At 35.7% G+C, this 27,309-nt stretch overlaps 1 protein-coding gene across 2 annotated transcripts in view; it reads left to right on the top strand.

Moving 5' to 3' along the window:
- FAR1 (fatty acyl-CoA reductase 1) overlaps positions 1 to 18,502 on the top strand; it is a 76,484-nt gene extending 57,982 nt beyond the window's left edge. For both annotated transcript variants that reach the window (XM_057552497.1, XM_057552496.1), the window contains 7 exons: positions 768 to 812; positions 935 to 1,053; positions 1,980 to 2,047; positions 3,550 to 3,721; positions 10,812 to 10,941; positions 13,322 to 13,449; positions 15,586 to 18,502. In XM_057552497.1, coding sequence (XP_057408480.1) covers positions 768 to 812; positions 935 to 1,053; positions 1,980 to 2,047; positions 3,550 to 3,721; positions 10,812 to 10,941; positions 13,322 to 13,449; positions 15,586 to 15,748 — 825 coding nt within the window. In that variant the 3' untranslated portion in view covers positions 15,749 to 18,502. The remainder of the gene's footprint in view (positions 1 to 767; positions 813 to 934; positions 1,054 to 1,979; positions 2,048 to 3,549; positions 3,722 to 10,811; positions 10,942 to 13,321; positions 13,450 to 15,585) is intronic.
- Positions 18,503 to 27,309: the final 8,807 nt, after the last annotated feature.

Below are 27,309 nucleotides of genomic sequence, written 5' to 3'. Positions count from 1 at the left end.
CATGATTGATGAGGGATTGGACTCTGACACGTCAACATTTGTTGGCTTTTAAAATTATTTGCAGATTAGTTTCCCTTGCAGAGGTGAAGGAAATAGAGATGAGAATATTCAGATCTTATTTTATTTCATTTGCTTTTTAGTACCAAAAAGAGGCAGGCCTTCCAAGAGGTTGACTCCTCCCTGTATAGATTACAAGCTAAGGAAGATAAGAGATTTCTGTGATCTGCTGTAGAAAAGCAAGGCATTACGGTATTTGTGAATCCCTGAAATAAGAGAAAACATAAGAGATAAATTGATTTAGGAAAAACTTAGGTCTCTGTAATGGTAGTAAATGATAGTATCTCTTCTGTTGCTTTGGCATTATTCTGTTTTCTTCTGTTTTATTCAGTAATTTTGAGGAGGATTTACCATTTCCCTCAATCTCAGGCTACTGCCTTAGTAAATAGCACAAAATCAAACTTAAACAGTCACCATTTAGCTAAAATATTTGACAGATATAAACTCCTTTTTAAAAAATTCTCTTTGCAGAGAGTTAATGGAAGAGTAGGTAGCCCTTTGAAAACGATTTTACTTAGTCATTTGCAATCTCAGAGGAAGACTGCTTCTATTTAAGATGGGGAGAAATATTCTGGCCTGAATCTAGTCTGTTTTTTAGTTTTTAGAAGAAAACTACCAAGTATATATGTGGAGTTGTAGATTTCAAATGATAAATCTCTAGTTTCATAATATTTCTAAGCTCCCTCCCTTTTTTTAATTTTTGGTATTAGGGATGGATTGATAACTTTAATGGACCAAGTGGTCTCTTTATTGCGGTAAGTAAGCCTTTTGTTTTATTGACTATTCTGTACTTTTTTCTGTTTTCTGTGTATCTGTATATTGTGTATATGTGCTTTGGCTTATATTTCTTAAGGTGTTGTTTTTAATTTCAACAAAGGCAGGGAAAGGAATTCTTCGAACAATGCGTGCCTCCAACAATGCCCTTGCAGATCTTGTTCCTGTAGATGTAGTTGTCAACATGAGTCTTGCGGCAGCCTGGTATTCCGGAGTTAATAGGTATATGAGATGACAATGTCGCTTGTTAAATATATAGTAACTGAGATGGGAAAACTAATGTTAAATAATCCCTCATAACTGATATTTATCAGTTTTATTAACCCATACCAATATTATATAGGCATTATCACTTTCAACTGCAAGAGTTGGTTTAAGTAGGCGATGAAGTGGTTCCATCAGCATTTATTAAGAATTAACATAAATTCTTGTGTACTGCCCACAGGATGGACAAGGTCATTAGAAATTAAAAAAAAAAATAACACAAAACATGATTTTTTTTTTAATCCAAACTAGAACTTGGTATAAACTTGGCATATATAAAGAGCTAAAATTCACAGAGAATGGCTTACATATATCAAACATGCACACTAGAGCACTTTAATCAACTCATGGGCCTCCTTTTAAAAGGGAGTAGTAGCATTTACAGGTAACACCTAAACCTAAACACCTAAGCTTCTCAATAACTTTTTTTCTAAATAATAAACTGCCCTTATTTTTGAAGTCAGTATTTTATATCTTAAAAAGGAGGGATATGATTATATGAATATATTGTTTCTGGTGAAAGGGAACTCAATTCATAATTTTTTTCAGCTAGAGCCTCTGAAAATGGGAAGGAGATAGGAAGAGCTGAGGTTGTTTGTTCTTTTTCCTCGCATGAAAAACAGACACTCCTGCTAATACAAAGAAGAAAATATGAAGTCTATATTATTTTTTATAAATAATTTTTTGGTAGGATAGGGAAAAAGGGTAGTGTAAATAGTCGTTCAGACACAAAAATTAATCCTTTAAAGATAATATTTTAAATATTCACTGTAGAAAAGGCACCCATCATCCTCATTTCTTCCTACTTAAGTATCATGTAAGATTTAGATTGGTTAAGTTTAGCCTCTTTCTATGTTTCATTGCTTTGATCTTTGTCTTTGCAGACCAAGAAACATCATGGTGTATAATTGTACAACAGGCAGCACTAATCCTTTCCACTGGGGTGAAGTTGGTATGATTTTACCTGTGTTTTTGAATGTTAGAATAAATTTTAAAGAACTTAAAATGTTCACTGAGTTTTTACGTTAGAATAACCCATGAGGCATTAGAGCCACCAGTTACCAATTTATTCTTATTTTAATTGCCATGTTAGAACATCTACTAGTACTGCCTTTTGGTCCTTAATAATGTTTCATAAATTTTAAAATATCCTGCTGTATATTCCCTCCTCATCCTACCCTCGTCTGACCCTTACTGTTTCTCTGCTGCCATCTGCAGCAACGCCGATAAATACTCGTGGTATGGAAATAATGCTTTTTTCCTCCCTCGTGGGTACTCTCAATCCTGATGTTCCCTGTTCACAGGCAGTATCACTTCCAACTACAAGAGTTGGTATGTTGTAGGAGATAGCTAGTTGTCCTAAGAGTAATAACTGAAGGAATTAGCAAGTAGAATACATGTTGCCAGAATATTTTCTATTACATTTATTAATCTGTTTAAATTCACAGATTCATAGCAGGTAGTGTGTATGCTATGTTACTTGTTTTAGAATAGGAATAGTATAACTTAAAGGCCTACTTAAATTGAATCATTTTTAAGTTGTTGGTTTATGTTTTCAAATTTAAAGTAAAATGTATTTACAGTGTTGATTTAGTACTAGGTCTTATTTTACCTCTAATTGAACAATTTTTGTTACCCTTGTGGAGCGATTTGATTTTAAAGTAAATCTTTGTCTTTCATCCTAGGGTTTTTTATGGCATTTTTATTTCAATTGAAAGATTGACTATTAGAGCATATAAGAAAAAAAAATCTAGGGTGCTTTTAATTTTATGATAATTATTTGTATTCTTTTAAGAATTTTAAAACACTTTAATGAGTTAGGTTTTTTTGTATTCTTTCATTGTGTTATGAAGTTTAGCAAAAATCAAGTTGAGCTTTATTTTAGTGAATATTCCAGTATACATTTCCATTGAAGTATACATGTATCATATATACATGATAATAGATTATTTTGATATTGCATAACCTAAATAAATTACAACAGAACTTAATTTGGGGTTGTTTTAAGCTTGTTGATATATGTTAATTTGAGCAACTTATTCACAAGCAAAGGATGATGATTTCCCTTTTCTTTTTTAAGTAAGTACAGTAATAAGAATCTGGAAAGAGGAACAGAAAGAAAGAAGCTATCGTGAGAGATGAAATATAGAAAGTGACATTGTAAACTGATATAGGTAAAACATTAAAAGGATTTTTAAGAGTGAATTTTAGCAAAAATTCATTCATCTAATAAAAATTCATAAATAGTGGCAGTTCTAAAACCATTTGAGTTCAGCAGTCTAATACCCATATTCTCTTAGCTACTATAGAAAATAGAAAAGTTTGTTTTTTAAATGAGCAAACTCTTACATCTTTGGTAAAATATTTTGCTTTGTAAAAACATGTGTTTTTTTTTTTTTCAAAACTTCATTACATGGTTATTATCAAAGCTGTTACACAACTTTTCTTCCTCAGAATACCATGTAATTTCCACTTTCAAGAGGAATCCTCTCGAACAGGCCTTCAGACGGCCCAATGTAAATCTAACCTCCAATCACCTTTTATATCATTACTGGATTGCTGTAAGCCATAAGGCCCCAGCATTCCTGTATGATATCTACCTCAGGATGACTGGAAGAAGCCCAAGGTAATGGTGACTAGCTCTGTCTTATCTGTTCCTCTGACTGTTAAGCAACCCATGCTTACTCTAAAATGCATATTAACTCTGTATTTGTTTATGCTTATGATAAGGCTTAATGGCCTTTTGTGAATGAGAAGACTCTTGAATTTCAGAATTTGTCAGAAAAGCAAAGGTGGTGTTATAATTCACTCTGTTCTAAAGTTTGGATGATAAATTATTGTCATGTGCTGAATTCTAGGTCTAACTTCAGGTATTTTTTCTGAATAACAAATAACATTCAAAATGCTTTGACGCTTATTTTTCCTACAGGATATTATCTAAATCATTCCTTCAAGATGAATCCTTTAAACCAAGTATTCAGGCGCCCCAATATTAAGTTGTATTCCAACAACTTATTGCTTCATTATTGGAAGGGTGTCAGACATACAGTACCTGCATTATTGCTCGATCTTGCACTCAGGTTGACAGGTCAGAAACCGTGGTAAGAAGAATAGCAGTAAATACACTATGTATTGGTAAGGTGGTGGAAGCTTGCTGGAGAGACAAAAAGTCGCTAGCATGAGCTTTACCTTTAGAATTACTAACCTGATTAATCACAATCACAGTCAGGATGCTAGGACATTTCTTAGAAATTAAGGATATTTGGGGAGACTAACTGTGGATCTCATCTTATTGGGCCATTGATCCTCCAGAATCCCATAATGTAGGAAATGTCCAGCGTCAAGGTTGTCATTGTTATTATAAGCTGAAATTGAGCCCTTCTCTCCCCGTTAAAAACTTGGAGGTGAGTTTTATAGGGGATTAAGGGTTAAATGTTTTGCTTTAAGTGGATTGTGCAGTTTTATATGAAAAAACCTAGGATGCTTCTAGAAAATTAACTGCTTGAGCTATCTCAGCTTCCTATTCAGCTTATAATATGGTAATTACCGTTTCTGACTAATTTTTCAGGTTGAGAATTTAAAACAAAAGTTAACAAATGGAAAACTTTCTATTATAGTTGTTATGGCCTTTCTTTCTTTTCTTTTTTATTGAAACCCCACAAACTTAAATAAGTAATCCTACTGTCTTTACCACAATTATAGTGAAATGTACTATAAAAATATTTATTTTTTAACTACATTGGCATTATAGTGGAGCCTTTGATTAGAGAGTTCAGGATTTGAGTATTTATGTGTAAAGAAGATGCTGATTCCAGAACTTCCATCAACTTAAAAAAATAAAAGTGAGGTATCTTCCAGTTATAGTGTATCAGGATCTGAGTTACATGTAGGGAATTTTCTGTGGATTCAGTTGTCCATTATGTTTCTAACCCTGTATGTTAAATATTGAAATACAAGAGAGGTGTTGAACAACTTTAGAATAGGTAAAGAAATACTCAGTGGAAAGAAGATCCAAAATATATTAAAACTATCTTCAAGTTTTCCTAGAATGATCTGCAAAGTGCAGTATTTGTCATTGGCAACATTCTTTCATGGCTAAAAAGCAGATGTAAATTTGTGAGTGATGGCAGTGATGCCGTCTTGATATTAATAAAGTTGTTGCAAATTAGAGCAGAACAATCAAAACTAGGTCAAAAAAGTAAAATAAGTTAAATACATCACAGTGCCTTACACAGAAAGTGGGGCTTAGTAAACTTAAAAAATGAATGAAGAGCCAAAGTTTATTAAATAATTTATAGTAGATGTTGCTACATAACAGATCATCTCAAACTTAGTGGCTTAAAACAGCAGTAGTCATTTTATTTCTTTCAGGATCTGGAATTCAGGAAGGAATCCACTGGGCAACTTTGTCTTAGAGGTCTTTCATGTGATTGTGGTCAGATGGAGCTGAAAGGGGGGCGTGCAGTGGAACAGCTGGTATCACTGTCTCTTCATATTGTGTCAGGATCTCTTCATAGAGTCTTTTTGCAAGGACCAGTGGTAACCTTAGGGGAATTGGACTACGTACATGGCAACTGAAGGCTTCAAGGAAAAGTGCTTCAGCAGGCAAGGTGGAAGCTATGTGCATTTTCTGACCTACCTAAGGAAATCATGCAGCACTACTTCCACCTCATTCTTTTAGTCACAGGCGAGTCACAGATCCTCCAAGATTGAAGAAGAAGGGATATAGAGAATAGTCAAGATCATCTTGTAAATGAACGGGTGAGATGAAAGGTATTGTTGCAGCCATTTTTGGAAAGTGCAGTCTGCTATAGTCAGGCTTCTGATGCAAACAATTCATATTCCTCCCACATGGAAAATACTCTTGCCTTTTCCCCCCAAAACGTCTCTGACATCAGCTTGAAGCCAGTGTGGTCAGTGAAATCTGGTAAATTGTGGATGAAGCTCTTTAGGAGTGTTTTTTCAGGTATAGTTCCTCAAGTATTAATCTGAAAACCTGTGAACTAAAGTGACAGGTTACCTGCTGCCCGTCCACCCAACATATAATAGTGAGACAAGCATAGGAAATACTTTAGACAGTCTTGTTCGAAAGAGAGAAAAAGAGAGGCACGCAGCAATCACTGGTCCATAACAGTTCTGCATTCCAGCAGGGTCTTGTTTGATGGTTTCTTAGTTAGGGCTCATTCCCACTCTCTGGTGGTTTTCTGAGGCTTTTGGCTCTCCCCTCTGAGTCATCCTTCTTTTCCCATAAAAAATGGCCTGTGTTTGCAACTAAATAGCCTTCGTACACTACTTCCTGCCTGTAAAAAGTTGGGAATCTTCAGGGCAGGGATTGGCAAACTTTCTGTAAAGGGCCATATAGTAAATATTTTAGTCTTTGTGAGCCATATGGATTCTGTTGTAACTACTTAACTCTGCTGTTAAATGTAGCTTCCACCTTGTAACTACTCAATTCTTCAGCCTTAGGCAATATGTAAATGAATAAGCATGACTGTGTTCCAGTCAGACTTTACTTACAAAACAGGTGGATTTGGCCCCTAAGCTCTGGTTTGCTGGCCCTTGATCCATAGGCCTCTTTTCATTTGGTACTGTCTCTTTCCTTTTAAGTGTAAACTCATAGGATTCCTTTTAAAACTGTGTGGGTTTCCCATGTATCTATTTTAAAACAATCCACTCCGTTAGACGAAAGTCCACATATCTTTTTGAGACACACCTTTCTCTATCTTGGGTTCCTTATGAGGTTGCTGTGGGATAGCACCCTTGGATCTTAGATCCTTAGACTCTTACATCCTGCCTCTTAAACAATAGTGCTTATGTAAGACATGTCTTTAACATCTAGAGTGAAACTTTTGTTTGTCTGAAAGGTTCTATGAAGTATACTACCTTAAATCTTTCTGAGGTCCTAACAAAGAATCTTATGTTTACATTCTGGATTTGATCTATCCCCAGAAGATGTTTCTTAAAGAATTCCTGGCTGGAATTTTACATTCCTTCCAAATTGCACCCAAACAGATAGTTCATTTTTTAAGATCATCTTTGTCCTCTTTGAGGACATCTTAGCTAGATCATCGAGTTTATTAGATACATTTTCTATTTTCCATGTGACCACGGGTGACAGTTTTGTTAACTTCCAACATTATTTTCCTCACTTACCTTGAAACTCTCACCAACAGTTTCCTTAGAGCCCTTTTATTTTTTCCACTAACATTCTTGGTCCTTCCAGGTTTTACCAGTGGTTTCAAGGGCCTTCCAGTTTCTGTCTGCCCCCTAATCCTAAAGTCAGTACTGCATGTTTTAGATTTTTATTATAGCAGTCCCTCACTCCCAGTACTGATATCTGTTCCCATTATTTGTGCTGCATAACAAATCTTTTAGTTCCCATTATTTGTGCTGCATAGCAAATCTTTCAAATTTAGTATCTTTCTTTTCTTAAAAAATTGAGATCTAATTGACATCAAACTTAGTATCTTAAAACAGTAATCATTTCATTTATTGCTCATGATTTCTGTGGGTCAGAAATTCTAGAAGCCTTTTTTGGGGTGGTTTTTTCTCAGGATCTTTCAAGTGGTTGCAGTCATAGGGGCTGGAGCAGGTACACTGTAGGAGTGGTAAAGGAGAGAAAGGGTACAGAGCAGCTGGGTGGCCAGGCATCTTTCTCTCTTCATATAGTCTCAGAGCCTCTCAATGTGGTCTCTACACATGGACTAATTTGGGCTTCCTCACAGCCTGGCAGCCTCAGGGAGAGTTGGACAGCATACATGACCTCTGAAGGCTTCAAGGGTGAGTATTCCAGTGAGCAAGGCAGAAAGCTACATCACTTTTTCTTACCTCCCCATGGAAGTCACACAGTGTCACTTCCACCTCATTCTTTTTGTATAAGTTACCTTCACCTCTTAATGGGGCGATAATTAAGGTGAACATGTAAGATGGGAGATAATATTTGCAGCCACCTTTGGAAATTAAAATTTGCTACAAATAGGAAACATCAAATAAAGAATCTTCTTACCTGAGGTTTGTCCTGTACAAGGCTTCCTAAGTATCAAAGCAGGAATGCTTTGGGAACCTATACTGTAAAAGCAACAAGAGACATAAAGGTTTTTTATTTAGGCAATATTATAAATGTTAAATATAAATAGATTATATTTATATATAATATAAATTACATATTTACGAATATAAATATGTAATTTATATTATTTAATTTGTTCAGATATTTACTGAGCAAGGTACTGGCCTCTATACCTTATATTGGGGCCTTAATATAATGCCTACTTCTGCATTAAACTAATGTCAGTCATGTCATTCGTGGTGTCCAGTTTACTCATTTACATTATTCTGAGTGCCAGCTAGATAAAAATCTGACTTACTGTATATCTTGACATAATTTAAAAAGTATACACATCATATGGATTCCTGGTTAATAGTCACTGGGGACTAGGATGCATGATATTATCACATGTAGAAGCAGTATAAATTATTTACTCTAGCTCTTGAAATGTAGTAGATATTTCATCACTCTTAAAATGGTATTTAAAAAAAATGTTTCCATTGTCTTGTTTTTTTTGATTATTTAGCTTAACTTTCTCCAGCTTAACTTCTCTGAATCTGATATTTTTTATCTTTGTGATTCTCAGTGGAGGACAATTTTGCCTCCCTCAAGGGACATTGGACAATTTTTGGAGATGTTTTTCGTTATCACAACTGGGGGATGGGTGCTACTAGCATCTAGTGGGTAGAGACCAGGGATGCTGCCGAGCATCTTACAGTGCATGGGACAGCCCCTACCACAAAGCATTATCTGCCCTAAAATGTCTATAGTGCGGAGGTTGAGAAACCCTGGACTAGATGACCATTAAGATCTTGCCCTCCTCTAAAAGATTGTGATTAGTTTTTACAGGTTGCTGTAATAAAGAATAAATACTCAGAACATACATGGCAGTGTAGTCCCAGGCATCTGCTCTTACAGCATGTTTAACCAAAGATTGGTGGTGCAAAGTTTTAAGTTTCTTTTTATCCCCCATAGTATTCAATCCAGAGTTTTATTGCTTGATAAGTATTCTGTGAACTTCACACATATATGACCTTTCAAATTTCCTTCTCCCCCTCCAATTTTTTATTGTAATTATGGCTGAATCAGTGATTGGTTTTAGGGTAATTCTGTCACTTGAATGAATCTGCAAATAAGACTAGGTGAGAATTGTCAGTGAAAAAGGAGTTAGGAAGAAAAACTTTTTAGTAAGATGTATGTTGGAAAATCACATTAACCAAATATGTGTACATGTGTGATTCAAGTGTACTATACTGGCTGTGATAGTGGGTATTAATTACAAATCTGTTAAATCTTTATGTTGTTTTTTAGAAAAAAATTGCCTAATCTCTTTTCTAAAAGCAGCATGTCTTGTTTTTTTTCCCTTCAAGTGCTTTCTATCTATTTGAACTATTCCTGTCCAAATTTAGCCTTTGATGCTAAATAATTCTTTTTGTGCTTAATGGAGGTTTTATTTTGGAATTGCTTCCTTGCATGAAGTACAGTTTTTCTTAACATAGTCCATGTTGCCTCATTTTCTTTCAGTATTCTGGATTTAGGGTTTCTTTCTAAATGTATTGAATATGTCATCAGAATTTCTTAGCTAATGTTACTGTTTTGATTTCCCCCCCATTTCTAATGTTCTAATTTTCTCCTATTTCCCCCATTTCTGAAGCCCCTAATTTTGGGACTTCTAAACTGCATATAATGCTAATCCTTACTGTGGGACTATAAATAGAATTCTTTTTAAGCATTACTTCACACATAATTTTTCTGTTTACCAGAGGTTAGGAATTTTTGGTGTGTGTTTTGTTTCAAAAAGTTCTTTCTTCCGTTCCTCTACTTAGCATAGGTAATTATTATTGTATAGATGTTGCTTTTCTGGTTAATGTTATGATATCAATGACTTATAGTGAGCCATGATATATAAAATGACAAATTTAGAGATTAAAGCCCTTCACCCTTCTAAAAAGAAACAAAAAAAGTATCGAACTCCCTTATTTCCATAAGGATGGATATTGGGGACTTGGGAAGGTGAGTGAATCTCTTGAATATCTATTTCAGACAGCTGCCAACATGAGTCACTGATTTCATGGCACGCCCAGACAATCACGGTGCCCGTTAGTGTTCAAGAGAAAGTTATTTAAAATATATAGCGAGAGTTGACTAAATGGCAAATGAATATTTCTGTGTACTTTGCTTCCATGATGCTGAAGAGTTGAGATTATAATGGAACAGTATGTTATGAATTCACAGATAATCTTAGTAAAATGCAGCTGAACTAAAAGGTGGCTTAAGGAACAAAAAGGAAAGGAATACTAATTGAATCCATTTATTTGCTTAGTATTGTATGTAGAAAATTTGACCTTGAAGTATTGTATTTCCTTTGAAAATTAATTTCATATATCAGCAGAACTCTCTTTAGGCAGTATTAAATTCATTTACTGCTGCTTAAATTCAATTACTGCTGCTTAAACTTACTGCTGCTGTATTAAATTCATTTTGGATTTATAAAATGTTCTTCTAAGATGCAGAAATATTCTTATTTCCTGGTGGTTTGGTACACTTATTGAATTACGTGTTACAATTTTATTGTTAATGTCTCAAAATAGAAACTGGTACCCTGGGTGGTGATGAGATTTTTCCCTATCTATGCAAATTATGAATCTCAATTTTTCTTATAATACAGGATGATGAAGACAATAACTCGTCTTCACAAAGCTATGGTGTTTCTTGAATATTTCACAAGTAATTCTTGGGTTTGGAATACTGACAATGTCAATATGTTAATGAATCAACTAAACCCGGAAGATAAAAAGGCAAGTATTTTCTGTTTTATATTAGAAAACAAGTAGCATACTAATTAGAGTATGCTAATTAGCAACCCGAGAAATAATTGAGTATTTTCCCCAACTATTATACAATAAGAAAGTTGATCTATTTATAGTCTCCCATTAAAGCTTCAGTCATAATTGGTGGTGATAAAGTTGCTTTATCCTGGAGTTTATAATGTAAGTATGAGAGTAGCAGAGGTATTTTCAAAGCATGATTGACATGTTGATTCTCTTTTTCTCTTTAATGTCAGATTCAAAGAGAATTTTGACTTCTTTATGCATTTTCCCCCCAAACACTCTGTTTTCTTTAAGTTTTAAGGAAAACCTTCTCTCAGAAATTGTTTTTGTATACTCTTTTACTTTTTGCCATTCCACATTTTGCTCTTTGTTAATTTGAAACTAAAACTCTGTATTCTCTTTTTAAGGTTACCTTAGATATTTGAACATGCATACTTAACAAAGTCTAAATTGAGTAATTTCTATAGCCTCTTCCTTAATGATATTTAGGACCATAAAATGTTTTAGCTCTGATTACCATCCTCATTAACTTATATGGTTATATGTTACTTTAGTTCTCTACTTAAACCTCATAATTAGAAATGATTATTTTGTTCAGTTTTACTTAGATTTAACTATATATTTATTAGTGTCTTTGCTATCAGATCTTCTCTTTAGGGTCATTTTTTTTCTGCTTGAAATATATCCAGAATACAAGAATATGATTGTGTAGTAGGTATGTTGGTAGTGAATTCTCAGTTTGTGATTATGTTACATGATTTCAACACTTTAAAGACAACTTTCTCTTTATATTTGTCTTATTTTCTTGATGTTGAAAAGCCAGTCTAATTTGCGGCTGCTTTACTATCCTTTCTTAATTTAGCAAGGTCTAATATAATATTGATACTTCTACCTTTTCTTGGATAATGCAAAGGGTAACACCTATCTGCTATGTTGTTATGTTTTTTAATTCTATATTTATGTTATGTGCCTCACAATCATTCCTACTGTAGTCTAGTCAGTTAGTATTCATATAGATTTACTGGCATAATTGTCCTTTTACTGCTCTTATTTCTTCCTCCATCCTCCTCTAATGATTCCAGACTTCAATCTGGAAGCATTTTCATTCTGCCTAAAGAGTACCCATTAGTATACTTCTTCTAGTGTGTGTCTTCTATTGATGTCAGCTTGTATCAGTTTTTATTCTTCTGGGAATATTTTTATTTTTCAAAGATATTTATACTGGTATAGAATTCTATGTTAGCAGCTTTCTTTGAGCACTTGGAAGACATCTTCTCATAGTCTTTCGGCTTCCATTGCTCCTTTTCAGAAGTCAGTTGGTCAGACTAATGTTTCTTTGGAGGTAATCCACAGTGCCTTCTCTGGTTTTTAAAAAAATTTTTTCCTTGACTTTCAGCAGTTTTACTCTGATATGCATAGATATATGTGTGTATATGTGGTATATGTGTGTTTTGAATCTTTGGCTTGGTGTCTCACCATTTTTGGAAAATTTCCAGCCGTTGTCTTTTCAGATACTGCTTCTATTCTATGCTTTTTCACTCTTCCTATGGGAATCCAGTTGCACATATGTATGACCTTCTCATAATATCTCATATCTTAAGTCAAGTCTCCATTTCAGTGCACTGGTACTTCAGTGATTTATTTATGATAGCTTTTTTATTTTTGGTCTAGAACTTGCTATTTTCAGAAATGATGGTAAATTAAATTGTGAATAATCTGTTACACCAAAAAAATTACCTGATTGTGTGTGGAGGAGCACTGAGCAGTGTATAGCCCTCTTATTTTGTCATGAAATAGCATTTTTGTAAGGCTTTCTTTTCCAGATTTATCTACCCTTTTCATCAGATGGCCTACTTACAGTTGTCTAAACTCCTAAGCCAGCTTTTGTAACATATTCTATCTCTTGATGTCAATGCTGTTTCTCTAGGAAAATTAATCTGTGTGGTATGCAGGATGTTCAAAAAGAAGAGATAGTATAGACAGAAGGAAACTGGAAATAGGTGTATTGATACATGTATAAAAGGAATACTTAGGTCTATTTGGACAATGGGATTTTGTCGGTTTATTTATTTATTTTTAATGGTGCAGGCTTCTTTCTTCTTCATGTACTCTTTAAAAGCTGACATGAGTTTTCAGATTATCTTCTCAAATGTGTCTTTGTTTAATGGACGATATGAAATAGGAATAAGAACTTTTTTGTGAATAGCAGTAACATTTAAAAAACTAATACAGTAAATGTTTTGTAATCATGTCATGTGGAATTAGCCTTTAGAAAAAGTGTGAATTTTTGACTGGTTGTGAAAAAAATTATCTAAGAAAGTAACCAATAATTTTTTTGTTTATGTAGACTTTTAATATTGATGTACGACAGTTACATTGGGCAGAATATATAGAGAACTACTGTATGGGAACTAAGAAATACGTATTGAATGAAGAAATGTCTGGCCTCCCTGCAGCTAGAAAACATCTGAACAAGTACGTTTTATATGGGTTTGATTTCATCTTGTCTTCCTTATGAAATATTACAGTTTTTTCTAAGCTGATAAATTGAGACACTGCTAATAATATATCGTATCAATATTTAAGAAAAGTGGTTGCCTTTGGGCTGTAACTATGGTAGTATTAATTTAGCCTATGATTGTTGAACCTTACTGTTTTCATCAGCTTATACTGTCCATTAGTAATAAAGTCAGGTGGAATTTAGTTTTAAATATCACTTTTATCTTCCCTTATTGCTAGTGAAGAAGTAAAGATATTAGGAGAAAATAAAAATATATTTTAAACTGGAGGTAATGTAACGTTTCTTTTACCCTATTTAAATACATCTTTAGAAGAGGAAAAGAGGTATAATAATACATTATTCACTATAGAACTTTTTTCCTTGTTTATAAAATAGTTGTAATTATTCCCTTAGTCTCTTGTAAAAGTAATACATACTAATTGTTAAAAAAAAACCTCAGAAAATAGAAAAGGAAAAATTACTATTAATCCATTATTCAGAGATGCAGTTAGTTTTAAAAGTAATCTCTTTTATTCATAGTAATTTTTTAATACAAGTTTTATAACAGTTTTCAAAAGTTTCACATTATTATTATTCTTGTGCTTTCAACTCTTTGAGAATTTATAGGGCAGCTAGTTGTATAGATGAGGAAATGGAGACTTAGGAAAGTTGTGTTTGACAAGGTCATATTGTATTAAGTGGCAGGGCAAACTAGAATACTGATCTTTGACTCCTAATTCAAAGCTCTTTTGTCTACACCCATTGTTCGTGTGTTGTACGGTTAACCCTTGAACAACATGGGTTTGAACTGCGTGGGTCCATTTATTGATACATGTAGATTTTTTCTATAAATACATACTATATTACTACACAATGTGAAGTTGGTTCAATTCACTGATGCAGAAACACGGGTAAGAAGGGCTGACTGTGAAGTTATACTTGGATTGTTGGAGGGTCGATGCCCTAACCCCCATGTTGTTCAAGGATCAACTGTAGTCCTATATCTTTCACTGCCTGTTGAAGTTAATGGAATTTATGTAACAGTATTGCATATGTAAAGGATTTATATTCCTTTCTAACACCATTAAAAAACATCAAAAATGTTTTGAAACATGAGCAAGATAATGAGCATGTTGCTCTTTGAGAATGGGAGGGTCTTCCTATATAGAGCAAGTGCCATGTTTCATTCACGAATGAGGACTTGTCCAGTTGGCTTTTGATCCTGGGACTGAAGGAGTAAATTCACTTGTCTGACAACTTTTAAGCAGCTAAAGATGTCCAAAAAATGTTTATTTTGTCTGTAGGATGATGTATATGATGAATCTATCTTTTTAGATTAGATAGGAAGCTCTGAAGTGCAAGGGATATGTCTGTTTTACCTACTAATGTACTTGCTGACTAGCACAGTATAGGGCATATGGAAGGATGCTAAATAATACTTGTTAAATAAATAAATTTGCATCCCAAATGTACTGTTATAAAAAAACTGTGTTATTCATTGTTAATAGAGGTAATGCATTGTTTGATGGACTCTTGTCCAGAATGTGCACAGTCAGGTTTGTTTGATGTTTGCTAACTTTTAATTTAAGGACTTCTGGTTAGTTTGTTTGTTTTTTTTTTTAAATAGATTTATTTATTTACTTTTGGCTGTGTTGGTTCTTAGTTGCTGCGAGCGGGCTTTCTCTAGTTGTGGAGAGTGGGGGCTACTCTTCATTGCGGTGCGCAAGCTTCTCATTGCAGTGGCTTCTCTTGCTGCGGAGCACTGGCTCTAGGCACACGGGCTTCAGTAGTTGTGGCACACAGGCTCAGTAGTTGTGGCTCACGGGCTCTATAGAGCACAGGCTCAGTAGTTGTGGTGCATGGGCTTAGTTGCTCTGCGGCATGTGGGATCTTCCCAGACCAGGGCTTGAACCCATGTCCCCTGCATTGGCAGGTGGATTCTTAACCACTGTACCACCAGGGAAGTCCCTTCTAGTTAGTTTTTAAATAAGTTGCAGCTTAGTATGGATTTGAACTTTGATTAGATTAAAACTGAGCATGAATTATCTGCTATCCAACAATATTCTATTCTAGAAAATAGTATCCAGTACATTTCTTGATTTGCTTTTCAGGTTGAGGAACATACGTTATGGTTTCAATACTATCCTCGTGATCCTGATTTGGCGCATTTTTATCGCAAGATCACAAATGGCAAGAAACATCTGGTACTTTGTGGTTAGTCTGTGTTACAAGTTTCTGTCTTACTTCCGAGCATCCAGCACTATGAGATACTGAAGACAAGAATTTAGCATTAGAACATCTATGCATATGGTGGTCTAAATGCACAAAATGTAAAATGTACTTAAGTCATTTCACCTTTTGTCAAGACATTAAACCATCTTAACTCAGAGTGTGGAGTAAATTATGGTACATTTTATGTAACATTTTAACGTATGCTCATAAAAACCTAGTGAACACACTGTGGTATGCCAACTCAAATCTATAATAGCCACCAAAACCATGACTTAACATTTTGATCCCTGGGGAAAAGGGGTTGGGTGAGGGTAGGAGTGGGGAAATAGGAACACTGACCAGTATAACTGTGCAATTCTGGAACATATTAATTAAAATATGCCTTAACATACAGTGATTTTCTAATTATAATATTTAGTGCAGTGGAAAGCATATATTTGGACAGGAATACTAGCTAGGTGGTAGATATTTGATTCTTTAGTGTTTGATTTTTTTCATCAGTTCAAGTGGGTTTTAGTTTTGTTAAAATTACAGCCAAACTATTTTCACCTCATCCTGTAAGTTATTGAGTGGTCTCAGACATGAGAGACACGTTCTTATTTTTCTTTCTCTGATTAGAGGTCTGATGCATATCATTTTTCTATAAGCAGTCAGTTGCTTTCATAATCAGAAGGCTATATATTATTATAGAGGCCCTACTGGATCTAAATGAGTTTGAGAATCCATGTCAACATATGCTATGTGTTTTTAGAAGGAAAATGAAAATTCAGTAAGACTGTTAGTATCAAAAAGAATAGGAATACACTTTTCTTGACCACATTATGACCAAATGAAAATCAGTTCTGTGACATTTTGTTCATATTTTGAAGCTGGATGATTACTTGAGACTTTGACAAGCAGGTGTGGGTGCAGGGAGGAATTCACCATACTTGTGCTCTCTGCCCTTTTTAAATTTTATTAATAGGACTTTAAAAGGCTTATACTGTCTTTCCAACGAAAACTAAAAGTACATTACTATGGAGGAATGTATTTGCAGGTAGTCATAGCATTAAGAAAATGTTTTCATATGTGTGTAAACACATACTAATTTTTGACCTTGAGAGCTGAATTTCTTCCAGAAAAACTAAATAATACATAAAATAATGTGTATAAAATTAAAGAACTTTATTTACATACCACATAAAGTAGCAAACTGTTGAATGAGTTTAAAAATATCATTTATTTTTTCTGCATGTGGTTTTAGCTTTTAGAAAGGAATTCATTATAGAAACAAGTAATAGCAAGAAAATCGATGTATATTTTAATGATACATTATAATTCCCTTTAAATCTTAATAGTAGGTAACTCTCCTTACTGTTACAACACATTTGCTTTAACATATCAGCATAACATGTTCTAATTTAGCTGATCAAGTTGTACTATATTTAAATCATTAACAATGTATCTTGAATATGTTTAATGAAGTCAGTTCACAATACAAAAAGTTACATAGAACTTTACATCTTAATTTTCTTCATCAATTTAAATGCAATGTATAAGAAGTTTATTTTGTTATTGTGAAAAAACTAAATGTAAAGGAAACCACCTTCTTCCATGCAGGTGTATAATCTTGAAAAGGAAAATGCTTCCATGTTGAAGCCAGATTTTCTGTAGTAAACCTTTTAAAATATTATTTTAAAAGAAATATGTATATAAATATAAATACATATGTATTCTTTGCAATGATACTAAAGTCTCTGGTCTAGGACCATACCTTGTGTAAGGTGTGAGAGACCATGGCAGTGTCTAAAAATGGAATAAATGATGATGCCTTTGATTTGAAGTGGCCCACAAAGTTAACTATAGATGTCCTATACATTGAGTACTTTATCTCTCCAAATACATTTCCATAATGTGTTGAAAACATGCTAACATTTTTATGATTTTTACACATCTGCTGAATATACTTAGAATCAGATGAACTGTCTTTGTGTCTTGCAAAAGAATCAGGTACAACTTCAGCAGGCGTGTGAAGTACATGGAAGGTGTATGTCTCTGAACTCTGTCATTGTTCCTGTAATCTAACTTAAAGAAATGATAACTGGGAGGGTGCTGAGGCCACTGCATTAATTTTGTGTGTTTAGAATTCTTTTGTCAAAAGAAAGCTAATGAATAAATTAATATGTCATTCTGGAACTTAAAAGTTCTAAAATTAGTTTAAAAAGTATATAGGTTGTTAATCCTCACCAACTTGACTTTAAGCTTAACTCAAACAAAGAGTTTGGAAATCATTTGTATTTATGTCATTTGCTAGACATGGTTTTTAGTTCTTTCTGATTGTGTTTTACACACAAACTCAGATTTTAACAGGATAGCCTGTTAAGTAAATCTAATATTTCATTTAACTCATTTGATAAAGCTGTTTTTTAAACATTGGGTTTTTTCCCCCTATTCACCCTTGATTCTTATAATTCTGGCATATGCATTTGTCAGTCGTGAAGTCATTATAACTATATTTAAACTTGACTTGGCAACGTTAATATGTTCAAAAACTCAACACAGAGAAGCATGGCAATACATTCTTTGACTTAAGGATGGTATAAAATAAATATTTTCTGAATCTGCATAATAAAGCTTGGAAGCAGGGAGGAAAAATCTTCTCTCCCTTTTTTGTGCTTGTCTGTAGGAACTGTTTCAGGGTTTTTTGCTTTTTGTTTTAAATGTAAATCGATAGTCTTTTATAAGAAATAAATAGAAGCATTATTGGGTGCCTTTGTTTGTAAACCAAAAAGTAATAAATGAATCCCTATATTTCCATTATAGTATTTATTGTATTTTTACAATAATTGTCCTGAAAATTACTCATGAGGTAATGTGGTTAGGATTACAGGAAACAGTTCTCATTTATACTTCTTACCTTTTTAAAGGTGTACTCATTACTTTTTATATCCTAATTTTATTGAATTCTAAGTCTCTTACACAGCATTTTAGGGGAAGCATATAGGCAGGATGAATACTTTTTGTTAAAGTATTATTTTTATTTATTAGCTGGAATGAGGTGGTTTTTCTAAAAACAGTGCCAGGGTGTCATTAGGCTCCAGCTCCTCTCCTCCACCTTGAATGATATTATATTAATTTATAAATACATTTGTTGTAATTTGTCTATTGAGTAAGTATAAGGAATCATTCATTAGTAATAGAGGGTAACTAAAAAAGGAGAGAGCTGATATCAGGCTGGGGTACAGGTGAATATAAATGTCCTTCCTAGCCAAGCTCTTCTAGGCTGACTCCAAGCTGTGACTTGAAAATATTAGCACTGACTTGCTCTATTTTGAGAAAAACTCCCTAATCTTTTGCATGAGAAGCTAGAGAAAGGAAGGTATACTGCATAACTTGATATAGAAATGAGTTAATTAAATTTACAGTCTCTGTGATAAAAGAAATATGAAATATTTTCTTATTGAATTAGTATTTTTATCTTCTTGAAACATTTTCAAGTCATAGAATGAATGAATGCCTTTTTTTATGATGGTACTCTCTTAGCGTACATCTCTGCTACCCTTAAGATTCCTAAACAAATCATCTTTGTCATTTGAGCATATTTGTTAAATTATTCCTTTGATTTTTCTTTATTAAAGAAAAATTTGAGTAACATTAAGTTTGACGTGCTCCTTTGCAAGTTGATTGCTATAAAAATACATTTATATAGAAAAATGTAAAGTGATAAATATGAGTTTAATATCTTTATGGTGGGCAAATAAGGCTATAATTGTCGTTTTCTTTCTCCCTTTCTTTCCCTCCCTCCCTCCCTCCCTTCCTTTGTCACAGATCACATACAATACCTATACTTTCATACAAGATGAAGAGAGGAAGGGACTTCCTTGGCAGTCCAGTGGTTAAGACTCCGCACTTCCAATGCAGGGATGCAGGGGGTGTGGGTTCGATCCCTGGTCAGGGAACTAAGATCCCACATGCTGCGTGGTGCGGCCAAGAAATTTTAAAAAAAGATGAAGAGAGGCAGTGAAGATTTTTCTGAATTCATTAAAATATATAAGCATACCTCATTATTCTCTTCAAAATATTTACTTTGAGATTCTCTCCTAGACATTTGACTTTGTTTTTTTATGGGGTTGAATTAGGTGTCCTCCAAAGATGCTTTGGAGGCAGAATTGCTTTATTTTCTGCTGTTATACAGAAAACCTAATTCTCTTTCTCTTTCTTTCTCTCTCACATATATCTGTGGAAAGCTTATCTTCAGTTTTTGAGAGCAAAGTTTAACTAGAAAGTGTTAGGTTGAAACACGTAAAAATGCTAATACTTGATGGTCTTTGAACTACAAAGATAATCTCATATGACTCTACCTAGTATTAGAGCTGCTTTTTTTGTTTTATTTTTTAACAAACACACCTGAACCTAAACATACAGATGAATGGATTTTATTTAAAAGAGTCATCCCAGGAGAATATATATTTATTTCATCAGTACTTAATTTTTTGACATATAATACCTACTTCTCTGCTTTATGTTACATCTTTCACAGGTTTGTCATTTTTCCGAACTGGGTTGTTGATTTCTGGTGTTGAGAGGAAAACCAGCTCGCACCTTTTACACTGTAGAAATAACATTAGTGAACACTTGTTGAGCACTCACTATGTGCCAGGCACTACTCTAAGCATTTTACATGTATTAACCCATTTGTGCCTTACAGCAACCCTTTGAGAAGGGCACCTCTGTTACCCATGTTTTATAGGTGTGGTAACTAAGGTGTGTAACATTAGTAATTTATCCATGTTACACTGCTAGTGGCAGAGCCAAGGTTTGAACTCAGGTAAGTCCAGCTCAAAAGCCTGCTACACTTGTCCATGACACTATACTGTCTCTCACTATAGGAACACGTGCTTCTGGACCATTTAGGGAGGTTCTCTTATATGCTGTTGGGTTAGGCACTATGTTTTATATATTGCAATTATCTGTTTATCTGTCTGTATCACTCAACACACTCTAAACTTGTCAGTGGTTCAGATCGGAGTATGACACACTACCTACCCTTTAGCGTTGTATGACTTAACATAGGTAAGTAAACATAGTTTTAATAGAACATATAAAGAAAAGAACAAAATACTAAAAGCACAAAGGAGTGATTACTGCTTAGTGTTTCAGGGAAGAGCTCATACAGACATACAGTATTTGAATTGTGGTTTTAAGTCTGATTGGAAGAATGGTGGGGAAGGGAAGCGTTCCAGGTACAGAGAAGGGCATGTGTAAAGGGAAGTGTGGGGAGCCATGAGGAAATATTTTGGTGCCAAAGGGGAGGATGACTAAGGGAAGATGAGGCTGGGGAGGCAATTGGGGGCCAACCGAGGGCCTTTATATGCTCAGAATTCACTATGGAATGTGGAATGGCTGTGGTCAAAACCACTCAGAATGTCCTCCTAGCCAAAGCACACCAATTTCTATTAAATATGAATAGATTTTGGACTTCAGTGAACTGACCTATATTACACTTATTTCCTGAATGAAATCAACTTAAGAGAAAAAATTCTACTTAAATAGTGACACTAAGTATTTTTGAGAATACAAGCCACACCAGTGTTTAAACAGCTGGTCTCTCTGTTTTTCAGTTTTCTCTGATTCTCAAAGTATGATCCCAGACCAGCAGCATCAGCATTTGCATCACCTGGGAACTCAATAGAAATGCAAGTTTCAGATCCCACCCAGACTTACTGAATCAGAAACTGGGTGGGGCCCAGCAGCCTGTTCTGACACGGCCTCCAAGTGATTGTTATGCACACTAAAGTTGGAGAACTGCTGGTCTGAGTAGTCAGTGTTCGTGAGATACCAGCAAGGTCCAAGTAGAGTGCATTCCTAGGACCTGGGACAAGGTCTGGAAAGTCCCACTTGAAACTAAAAATCAGTATATAAAACATGACACAAAACACATAGTAATACATAAGAAATGGTCTGGCCTCACAGGAATAATGCCAAAATGTTCAAGAAGTTAGCCTTATGTGATAATTATGGGTGGTCTAGCTTTTTGACCCTTATATTTTCTACGTTTTCTGCAATGAGCCTGAGTTTTTTGTAAACTAAAGCAAAAGTTTTTATTTTACAGTAACAAATGAGGGTGTGTGGAATCTGGAAAAATAACAAAAGCCTAAAAAAAAAAAAAAAAAAGTCCATTCATTCTGGGTTTTTAACTCCAGATCTTGAGATGGCATTTTTGTCTCATGGTTAGAGAACAACAACCTACTATGCTATGATAGCCTTTGAAATTGTCCAGGTCTTTATTATGTTTTTGGTAAACTCGGTAAGTATATTCATTTCTGTGCTTACTAGTTTCTTACTCGGTCTTTATCTGGTACTAACCATGAGTGTATGTCCTTTCTGTGCAGCCAAGTTACCACAGTCCTCCAACTAGCTTACTTTCCCATTGTAATTCCCATTATAGTGCTCATATTATGTATCAATTAATTGTGAGTTTATGGAGAGTCAGCTGTCACAGAGAGTGCTCAACTCTTCGTAGATTGAGAAGGTGTTTCTGTCCTTAAAACTGGGTTCTAGAGCCTGTGTCATGGGAACCTCGCATAATTACCAAAGCATGCAGGCAGTTGAAAGTATTGCTAATTTTAGAATGTTTTACCTGAGAAAATCTGAAATGATTAGGGGGTTTGCCTTAAGCTGTATGAAAACAGGATCTAACCCCATTAGATTGAAAATACCTGTTTACTTTGTTTCCTTCATACACTTGTGAGCTCTCCCATAGGGCAGGGCCTGTTTCTTTAAGGAACCTAGCACATAGAAGTTACTCAATAAATGTCTCAGCTTAATTGATAATATGAAGTTTGTCCTTCCTTCTATCAGCCCCAGAATTGTTAAGCTTCCTTTTCCTGTATAATACAAAATTTTACAATCAAGAAGAATTTGCCAAAAGGAGTATAAAAGTTGACACCAATAATTTCATTTTTTTCCCTCACCTAGAGATGCTAACAAAAGACAATGCAAATGCTCCAAGTTAGGAACTCCACAATTGACAAACTTTACTAAGTCTTTTATTCGATAAGCACTGATTGGCTCTTTGCTAGCCACTAATGTAAAGTCATGCTAAATACAATCTTCTGAATTCTTAGTAGATCATAAAGTACTAGTTCTGCTGTCTGTACTACTTCTAGAGTTTTTCTTTATGAAGACACATATCCAAAGAAATCTAGTTGTCTATATTGAAGGGCAACTTGATTCCTGGTGTGTGGTGATTCCTAGTCGTGTGTGCCTTAGATTAGAAAATCTCTGGATAAGCTTTATGAATCTGCTTAGCTCAGTGGTGCGAAAGCCACTGGAAGGGTCGACTGTGCATGTAACATCTGGCAGCACAGTAGAATGGCCTGATGGCACATTTTTGACCTGGCTATATCATCTGCCTTCTTCCCCAGTATACCAGAATGATCTTGCAGGCCTAGGCCAATTTTTGAATTTTTTCCCTTTGACACAAGAGGTAATGTTCAGTACACTATATGAAATGCCCGCCCTGCTCTGACATCACTTCAACCCTCAATTTCCTCACTGTATAATTTCAGTATTGTTCAAACTTATACCGTGTTATGAGCACCCTCCTACTTCTCGAATTGTCAGATGCACTTTACCTGCAAGCATATTGTATCCATATACATCAATACTCTGCTTAACAGACCATAAAATTCTAGGTCATCACAGAGCATAAGGACAAATTCTTCAAGAAATGTCAGTACTGGGATCCTGGAGTATCCCGAGATCCTCCTTGGCACTAGGCACACTTATTAGCATAATCTCAAAAAGACATACAGAACCATCCCCTAAGTTGGGCATCCTAGGAGGAATCCCTTTTGTCTGAAAAGAAACCTTTTTTTTCTTAACACAGAAAAAATGCAAGGGGAAAACGTTGACTTTGAGGCATTTTAAAACTCCAGCTCTGGAACTTCTTCACAAAGCCCAGGTAATGTAGTAAAACCTAGCCTCATCTGTTTGAGAGTCACTACTGCTTGTTTGCCCACTCTGGTCCCATTGCTACTCTGCCTTTTGTCACATAGTTCTTGACAGTTCTCTCTCTGCCCTTGTCTTCCGCATTTCCCATTTGAAAACTCCCTTTCCAGCTGCAGTGAGTCTTCCAGGATTACTGGCATTCTTCTTGCAGGGAATTGGACTAATATTCTTTCTAGGAGGCTTAATTCCTATAAGGTCCGCACACATGAAGGATTTGCTGTTTTGAAAAGTAACTAAGCGGAATTCCCTGGCGGTCCAGTGGTTAAGACTCAGTGCTTTCACTACCGTGGCCTGGGTTCAATACCTGGTCAGGGAAGTAAGATCCCGCAAGCCACGTGGCACAGCCATGTTAATAATAATAATAATAAAAATAAGCAGTTAAAGATTAGTGTCGAAAGGGATTCTCACAGATATTCTAATTGTTCTTGTAAATGAATACTCCATGTCTACTTTTCTAACATACTGTTCCATGGTAACTGGAGCACAAGTACATAGTCACTTCTAAAATTAAAAAAAAAAACTATTACAACAAAACTTCCGTAAGGACAGAGAAGCAGAATTGTGTAGTAGAAAAAGCATTTGTTTTGCTCTAAGACTAGGCATGAATCAACTGCCACTTATCAGCTGTGTGACTATGAATGAGTCATTTAACCTCTCAGACTCAGTTTCCACTTTTGTAAAATACCTGCCCAGGAACGTGGTTGTAAGGATTAAATGATATAATGAATATAAAGTGTGTGTTACATAGTAAGTGTTCAGTAACTGTTTCTTCAAAATCACCAAAAATGCCTAAGGAATAAAACTATGGAATAATTATGGAATTAGTTATACTAATGCAACGCAATTTATATTCTCCAATTTTATACTGTGGTTTCCCCATTTCTGATATCACTTTTTTTAAAAGATTTTTTTAATGTGGGCCATTTTTTAAAGTCTTTTTTTAAAAATATAAATTTATTTATTTATTTATTTTTGGCTGTGTTGGGTCTTCGTTGCTGTGCACGGGCTTTCTCTAGTTGCGGCGAGCCGGGGCTACTCTTCGTTGTGCGCGGGCTTCTCATTGCAGTGGCTTCTCTTGTTGCGGAGCACAGGCTCTAGGCGTGCGGGCTCAGTAGTTGTGGCATGTGGGCTCAGAAGTTGTGGCTCATGGGCTCTAGAGCGCAGGCTCAGTAGTTGTGGCACATGGACTTAGTTGCCCCGTGGCATGTGGGATCTTCCCCGACCAGGGATCGAACCTGTGTCCCCTTCTTTGGCAGGTGGATTCTTAACCACAGTGCCACCAGGGAAGTCCTCATTTTTAAAAGTCTTTATTGAATTTGTCACAATATTGCCCTTGCTTTTATGTTTTTGGTTTCTTGGCCCCGAGGCATGTGGGATCCTAGTCCCCAACCAGGGATCAAACCTGCACCCCCTGCATTGGAAGGCGAAGTCTCAACCACTGGACTGTCAGGAAAGTCCCTGATACCACTTTTTTTAATCATTAAGGAATACGAATTTTGAACATTTTGAATAAAAGTATAAGAAATCAGTTCTCTTTACACCTTGCAGTGTTAATGTTATTATCACTTTAATTGAGCACCCTTCTCCACTGTGGCTTTTCTGCAATCAACAGGACTTGCCCACTGGATAAAATGAGGATCCTTCAAAATTTCCTCATACGGGAACAGAAGTCCCACTTAGTCATTTCACCCGCGGGCAGAAGAATTCTTTAAAGGTAGCCAGTTCCCAAATCATCCATTCCCACAGACTTCTTATTAGCCACATGTTGAGACAACTGGCCCTCTTTATCTGCCCTAATGATCTGTAGTCAACCCAATAGTTTGTCTTCTTGCTGAGGTAGAGAGATTATAGCACATGACCTGGGCCTCATTTGTGTTCCAAGAATTCTTTGGGGAGTTTCCCTCCTCTTGCTTTTATTTAAAAGAGATAAAACAAACTTGAACTGCAAACTGTCAATTTTTTCTAATTGTTTATATAACTTGGCTGCTGGAGCATTTCGCATTCCATTAGGTCTGTAGTCCTCAGTCCTGATAGGAGGCCTGTAATTAGGAAAAGCCTTGAACTATCCAGAAGCAAATTCTGGAAATCATCCCACCCTCACACATACACATTTAAAATCTTCCTTTTTGAACAAGGCTTCTTCCTCAGAATCAAAAATCTTCCGGAAGTTTTCACTTACAACTAGAAATTGCAGGGTACGTGTATTTGTATACTGTTAAATCGCAGATTCTTAGTTCTAGATTTGGTTCTCTGCTTTGCCAGGCATTCTGTACAGCTTTCTCACTCTTTCTCATTTTCAAAGGAGAATGTGTAGTGTTTCCACATCCAGTTGTCAGGTTCCCCTCTTCCCCCCACCCCACCCTGGGCTTCAATTATTTTTTTTCCAAGATAAGTCTAGTTACTTATTACCTTTTTTCCTTGGTTAGAACTTGCTGGTTATTTCATTTGAGTTTCTAATTCTGATTCACAGTCCTCACTTTAGAGGCCCCCCACCCCCACCCTTTTCCCTCAAGAAGGAAGTTCCTCTGCTGAATGTTCTTCTTTGCCCTTGCAGACCCACTGTCTTCTCCACGCTGCTCTTTGCCACATCAAGCTGACCTCTGTGGATGACACATTTGGGTTCCCTTGCCTTCTGGCTTCCAGTTGGATTCAGCCCGTGAGAGGCACTGACAGGAGTAGAGGACAAGAGGAGAGAAAGGACAGGGCTGTTTGCTCCTCAGCCATTCCCTCTGAGCTCTGGTTTGGCAGTGGTTGCATTCCTCTACCAAATGCCATTGCTGCTGCAGGGTGGCCTCCCTCCTACAGCTCCACATTTCTCAGAGTTCCAGTCATCGTCTCCTCCCCTGGCCTACAGCTTCCCACTGTTGCTAGTCCCTGTGCTTCACCATTCCTCGTTGTTGCCTTAACCCTGCTCATACTTCTGTAGTCCCTTCCTTGACCTCTGTTACTTTTCTCAGTGTGCCATCTGTTTCCTGTCCGGTTTGGATACAGTTCCTCATCTACATCTTAGCAATGCTGGTACCTTCCACTAACACAGTTCAGGACCCCAAATGTGGTGGAATAAAGCCTACTGATTGGTCCTGAAAAAATGTTCACTGCCTTTCTCACTTTTTCAAGTTGGCTACCACTTCCTTTGTCAGTCCCTGATATGGGCACACCATCATTACATGGGAATCATCCTTGCTCTTCCATATGTGTTATATCACTGTGGAACCGATTGCTAATTCGCAGATTTGGTCCACCCACCAACATCTAGAAGGCAAATTCTTTGCCTGAAAACAAAAAAACAAACCCCCCCCCACTCTTTCTACCTAGTCTATCTTCCCCTTTCTATACATCCCATTCCCAAAAAGGTGTGCGCGTGCGTGCACACACACACACATTGTTCTGTTGTTTGTCAGACAGTGGAGTCACAGTTGTAGTACCTCAATAAAGAGCCCTTCATCTGTTCCTTAAGATGAACTCAGCTCTGGAAGAGACTGTTCAAGGTTGTCCAAAAATGGAATTTATCTCTTATATTTTTCTCCCTGTCCCCCAAACTCTCCTCCTCTGTCCCATCAGATGGACCCCATCATCCACCCAGGTAAACTAGAAATGGGCATCATTCTTTG

Source organism: Balaenoptera acutorostrata, chromosome 9 (assembly GCF_949987535.1).
Source record: "Balaenoptera acutorostrata chromosome 9, mBalAcu1.1, whole genome shotgun sequence".
Taxonomy (NCBI): domain Eukaryota; kingdom Metazoa; phylum Chordata; class Mammalia; order Artiodactyla; family Balaenopteridae; genus Balaenoptera; species Balaenoptera acutorostrata.
The sequence above is the reverse complement of the archived record's forward strand: the minus strand, read 5'-3'. Positions and strand labels throughout refer to the sequence as shown.